General features: G+C 33.6%; 1 protein-coding gene across 1 annotated transcript in view; it reads right to left on the bottom strand.

Moving 5' to 3' along the window:
- Positions 1-654: 654 nt before the first annotated feature.
- LOC112524900 overlaps positions 655-6,767 on the bottom strand; it is a 7,530-nt gene continuing 1,417 nt past the window's right edge. The window contains exons 2-3 of the mRNA XM_025134843.1: positions 1,771-2,171; positions 655-1,245 (exon numbers count right to left, since the gene is read on the bottom strand). Coding sequence (XP_024990611.1) covers positions 655-1,245; positions 1,771-2,171 — 992 coding nt within the window. The remainder of the gene's footprint in view (positions 1,246-1,770; positions 2,172-6,767) is intronic.

The raw sequence follows: 6,767 nt of genomic DNA, 5'->3' as shown, positions 1-6,767 counted from the left end.
GCCGGTTTATTAATCCGGTCAACACCAGCTAGATATGAAATCCGGTCAACCCCAGCTAGATACAACTCTTTATCGGGTTAGACATTAATCCGGACAACTCTTTACCGGGTTAGACATTAATCCGGACAACTCTATGTCCAGTTTACTTGATATTTGGATAGCTCTATGTTCGGTTTAGCTTAAATCCGGGTAACAAACATATTCATAAATCAATTAGCAACAAAGCAACTAATATACTAATAATACATCATATGTAGAGGATGTTTTGAAACACTCACCTTGTAAATAGGTTGCTTCTTCTATCCGGAGATGGTAAATTTTGCCAGAGATTCTCACTAGTATAATTTTGTAAAACCTTCCTCAGATGCACACAACTTACTATATATAGTATGTTGGGAAAAATGTTTGGCGGTCCAAAGACAACCGCCATCTCCCCTTTATATAAATATATATAAATATACCAAATAATAATCAAAACCCAATAATACTCTTAAGAGGAAAAAATATGATTCACAAATTAAAATCTCAAAACCTCCCCACTATAAACCAACCCTGAACTTTCCATTGCCACATAACTTTAAACCGATCAACTATAATCTGAAAACTGAATGTTACACTATCCTCTCCTTAGAAGAATTCCATCCCAAAATTCCACTAAGTAAACAAATAAGGATATTTTGCTCGCATTTCTGACTCGATTGCCCATGTGGCGTCCACCCCTTTATGATAATGCCACTGTACTTTTACTAATCCAATCTCTTTATTCTGCAACTTCTTTATCATGAAGTCAATAATGGCTTCAGGAATTTCTTCAAAACATAAATTTTCATCAATTTTAATTTCTGGTAGAGGCACCACAACTTCTGGGTTTACTAAACACTTTCTTAAATTCGACACATGAAATGTGTTATGAATACCACTTAACTCTGATGGCAGTTCTAGCTTGTATGTCACCTCTCTAACTCTTTCAATGCTAGGAAATGGTCCAATAAATCTTGGACTTAACTTTCCCTTTTTACTAAAGCGTATTATTCCTTTCCAAGGTGATATCTTTAACATCACTTTGTCACCAATTTGGAACTCAAGTGGTTTCCGAAGTTTATCGGCATAACTTCTTTGCCTATCTTGTGCCACTTTCATTCGTTTCTGTATTAGGCCAATTTTATCCGCTGTTTGCTGGACTAGCTCAGGCCCAGCTAACTGTTTCTCATCTCGTTCCAGCACAAAGGAGTTCGACACTTTCGTCTATACAGAACCTCAAAAGGTGCAACTTGAATACTTGAATGGTAGCTATTATTGTAAGCGAATTCCACCAAAGCCAAATGACTATCCCATGATCCCCCAAAATCAATAACACAAGCTCTAAGCATATCTTCCAATGTTTGGATAGTTTGTTCACTTTGTCCATCTGTTTGAGGATGATAAGTTGTATTTAGCTTAATCTGTGAACCCATCTCTCTTCGAAAACCTTTCCAAAACATAAAGGTGAATCGACTATCCCTGTCGGAAAAAATTAATAATGGAACACCATGACGTGACACTATCTCATCAATATACAATTTTGCCAATCGTTCCATTGAATATTTTTTATTTCATTGGTAAGAAATGTGCATATTTGAATAACCGATCTACAATCACCCACATGGCATCATAACCTTTTGATGTTTTTGGCAATTTGGTTATGAAATCCATAGTGATGTGATCCTATTTCCAAACTGGAATTTCTAAATATTGCAATTTACCATATGGACGTTGGTATTCTATCTTTACCTGGAGACATGTCATACATTGCTCAACATGTTTTGCTATATCTTTCTTCATGCTTGGCCACCAATAGTATTGCTTCAGATCCCAATACATTTTGTTTGTACCCGAGTGAATAGAAAAACGTGAGTTGTGAGCTTCATTTAAGATATGCTCTCTGAGATTACCGTAAGACGGTACCCAAATTCTATTTTGGAAACTCCAAAATTCTTTGTCATTCTTTTCAAATTCAGATACCATTCTACCTAGTCTTTCTTGTTTAATTTTATCTTCCTTCATAGCTTCCCTTTGGAATTCTTGCAATTCTTCTTGGATACTCGGTAGTAACTCAACTCTTAAAGCTATAGCCTTCATGGTACCACTTTTCTCTTGACGACTTAAAGCATTAGCCACCACGTTTACTTTTCCTGGATGGTACAAAATTTCACAATCATAATCGCTAACCAATTCTAACCATCGTCTTTGGTGCATATTCAAATCTTTATGATGAAACAGATGTTGTAAGCTCTTATGATCTGTGAAAATTTGAAATATCGTCCCATATAGGTAGTGCCTCTAAATCTTCAAAGCGATAATTACAGCTGCTAACTCCATATCATGAGTAGGATACTACTTTTCATGATCTTTTAACTGTCTTGAAGCATAAGTAATTACCTTCCCACGTTGCATCAATACACAACCCAAGCCCATCTTTGATGCATTACTAAATACCACCAAATCTTTCATTCCATCTGGCAAAGATAGAATTGGTGCACTGCACAATTTATCTTCTAACATTTGAAAGGCCTGAGCTTGTGCTTCTTCCCACTCATACTTTACATTTTTCTTTGTCAATTAAGTTAATGGAGTGGCTATACGAGAGAAGTCTTGAATAAACTTACGATAATTTCGGGCAATCCAAGAAAACTTCTGATTTCGGTTGGGGTCTTCGGCGCTTCCTATTTTTCAATGGCTTCAATCTTAAGAGGATCTACTTTGATGCCTTCTTCCGAAATAACATGCCCCAGAAACTGAACCTCTCGTAGCGAAAATTCACATTTTGACATCTTAGCATACAACTTTTCTTGTTTCAATAATATGCTTTATAATATAGTATAGATAAGATCAACTCTCTTGAGCTGAACGCTAAATTGCTTTTAAAGCAAATCTCGGATTTTGAGCAGCTGATTATCTTGGAACGAGCCAAGATCGATAAAGAGAAGAACGACATCAAAGAAGAATGTTTGAGCCAAAATCAAGAATTATCTGACTGCATTGCTAAAAAGCAAAAGGCTTTGGACAAAGAGAAAAAGTTGTTCGCTCTTGAGAAGAGAAATATTGCAAAGAAATATGCAGCAATAGCTAAAGAGCTTGCAGAAAAGAAAAAGTGGCTTGACATTGCTTCTGAAAATGAGAAAAGCAGCTCAGATGAAGAGAGAAGAGAGTTTGACAATCAGAAGAAGAAATTTGAGAAGCTGAAGGAGTTAGAAGGTAAACTCCTGGATACTTCAAGGAAATTGTCTGATCTGAAGACAGAACTTGAAACTGAATTGAAGATGAGAACTAAACTCAAAGAGAAGTATGATTTAGTTGTTGATGAACGAGACCAGCTTTTAAAGAAAGTCAAAGACTTTTCTTGTGCTCAAAGCTCAACTAGTTCTCCTTCACAGTGTAAAACCAGCTGTTATGACAGTTCTAAGTCCAACAGTTATTCAAGCAGTCCTAAATCTACTGTTTCTAAGAACTATTCTCGTTCTTCAAGTTAGTACTATCAAGGGTACATCATTGGATCACCCAATTATCATTCTTCTAAAGTTAAAAGCATTTGGGCAAATAAGTCTGAATCTGTTTTGTCCCGAAATTCTGTTGTTACTAATAATAATCTTTCTTGTTTTATGAGATCCACTACTGATTTGATAAATCTTAGCAAAAAAATGATCATGTGCTCCACATGCAAAACTACTGATTTTTTTAACAGGAGGAGGTACAACAGATGGAATGCAGACAATAGATATCAGAAAAGTTGGAAAGGTAAGAACAGGTATGATTACAATAACTGGTATGGATCTTACTTCATTTATGATCATCCTGTTAAAAGCGTGAAAAATAAAATATCTAATAAGAACAGATGGTTTGGCAGTTATAACATCCCACAACCTGATACTAACAAAGAAGGACCCAAGTTCATTTGGGTACCAAAATCTGTCTGATCTTATTTTGCAGGTGCGTCATTACTGCGCTGATCAAAAATTCATCCAATGATGCACAAATTCAGGGGGAGTTGTATACTGTTCAAACATAAAGGTTTCTGAATATATCAGTTCAGGACCCGTGCTTAAACGATTGTGGTTTCTAAACACCCAGTTTAGGACCCGTGCTAAACATGTTTCCAAATTTTTTTTAAATTTTTGAGCTGAACTGAAACATTACTTAAATCTATTTTCTAGGGGGAGTTTCTAGAAATTTTAAATAAATGTTTTCGGAAAGTGACAACTTTTTTGGAAAAGAGTATATTTTTCTGAACAGGTATTTCTTGAGATTTTACTTGCGTAATTTCTCATCGTACATAATTCCAATACCTGTTTCAGCTATTCGTCAAACTATTATTATCACGTCTCTTATAATACTATCATTTTCGGTGATAATACGCTCGTTAGTATTCAAAGTTTGTTTTCTGATTTTTTTTACTTTGATTGATATACATTATATAATTCTTTGAATATTCAGATTCTGTAAACTCGTACTTACAGATGTTCATTCATTTCTCTCATATACTGAATAATTTGGTTTCGTAAATCACTCCTTCATTGTTTGTACTTAAACGATATATTTTTCTTGATCAATTTTATCTGATCATTGTGCTTTACAGAAATAATATTTTTGATCAACCATTTTGATCAACTGAGCTTATAATAATTTTAGGAGGGACTGAGTGCTTAACATAAATACCTCTAGGAATGTCAAAACCAACAGACCTATCCAAGAGGACAACCATATCTGAGTGAGCATTAAATACAAAAAGGTTTGTGTGAAGAGCTTAAAATGAAAAAGAGAGGGGTAGTTGTTGTGAGCCAAAAGAATTGACGAGAGTTATGTCAGGATTAAAAGATTACAAGAATCTTGTTTTAAACTTCAAATTACCGGGCAAACCACATAATCTATTAGTTCTCAATTCTTTCGAGACTAATATTGAAAAAGGCAAAGCCCAGGCCAATTCTTGTCACAACCCCACTAGCTACTCATTTATCTCTTAACAGATAAGTGTTTCAATAACACTTAGGACACACAGCTCACATTCTATCAGTTTCTCATTCGAAGAAAGTTGATATTGAAACAGAAGGATATATGTCCCCCTTCAAGTCTTTTTGATCACTAATTGAGTCTGATAAATTTGTGTAGTCCACACGGTTTATTTTTTTGAGCCTAAACAGAAGCATATGTTGCTTTATCTTTCTACACTACACAGATTTTGCAAATTATATGTTATTTTGCCGAAACATTCATAGATATGCTATTATTAAGATATCGATGATTGAATGAAAGACCTAGTGAGATGAACCTCATAAAGTCTCATATATGAAGTACATTCGTTGTACTGAGTATATCTGTTATACTCATAGGCCAATCTTTTTTATAGATTGACAACAATTTCATAAGTTGAAATTGGTTGTTACCTTCTCATTCCCTTAAGCTGAAAAGATTATACAAGTGGATTTGAAAAGATCTACTTACAATTTCATGAATTGACGGCTTTCGCTGAAGATTTCATTCATTCAAATGTATGATGTAATGATTCTCATTTCATCATAAGGGGGAGTATGATATAATGAATGAAATGTCCAATTTCGAACGATATAAGGGGAATATGTTGTAAAGATCAAGGGGGAGTAACATCAAAGTCAGCAAAAGACTCAAAAGGAGTATGACTGGAGATTATTACTAAAGATTATTCATGTGCTAAAATGTCTGAGAGTTTTTGAATGTGAAGATCATCCTTACAACAGTTTACTGATAAAGATCTTTTAAAGAGAAAATTTGTTCGTTATCTGAAGAAGTTCATTTTTGAAGAAGAATGTTAGTGATTTGTTTGTTTGAAAATTCTTTCAAGACCATATCTTGAAGATCATTTTTGAAGATCTTTGCTGATTTTGTTCTACATTGTCTAATGAGAAGATCATCGCTGTTCTACATTCGAGGGGGAGAATGTTAGAAGATTTTCTCAACAAAAGATCGTCTGAAGATTTTGAAGTAAAGATTGTTTTCGTAGATGTCATAAAGAGCTTAAAGAGACAAAGTTCAAACAAGATTTAAAGCGTGTAAATTCTTTCAAGCCTGAATACAAAGGGGGAGAATGTTAGGACTGAATTTCAGTGTAAATTGTATTCGTCTTGAAAGATAAAATTGTCTATAATTGTAAAATAGTCATCGTGTTTGACTTTGTGTAAAGTTTGACTTTGACTAGTGGGTTTTAACTTTGAGCCTATAATTAGTTTTTCTTAGTGTAATCTTTAGTAAGAGCTTCATTGTAAAATCAGATACGTAATAATAGAGTTTGACTAATCTTTGAAGGTTTGATTTTCTCTCTCAACTCTCCTCTCATTGTGTTCTTAATGTTCATCAAATCTGCCATGGATTCATAGAGTTTATTGAAGATTGATCTTATAGTGGACTTACAGATCCCAAGTGTTATCATCAATGTACATAATTAGATACTTATTATTAACTCTCTCATTAATAAATGAAACACTTATTACATGTAATATCACTTAAAAAACTAAATAAAGTAAATAAATAACACACACACACACATAATTATAATTAATACGTAAAATAGAAAATTATGACAATCAATATAAAGAATTAAAATTAGAATCAATATATATATATATATATATATATATATATATATATAGGGTATATTTCTTTTACAACCCTCCCTATTTATACAACCCATGCAACCTCCCTCTCAACCAATCAATGAATTTTGTTTGTTTTAATTTATTTTTTAAATGAAAAGGTTAATA

The sequence above is a fragment of the Cynara cardunculus genome, assembly GCF_001531365.2.
Source record: "Cynara cardunculus var. scolymus isolate 2C chromosome LG 13, CcrdV1, whole genome shotgun sequence".
NCBI lineage: Eukaryota > Viridiplantae > Streptophyta > Magnoliopsida > Asterales > Asteraceae > Cynara > Cynara cardunculus.
Note: the sequence above shows the minus strand (reverse complement) of the source record. Positions and strands in the feature narration are given on the sequence as shown.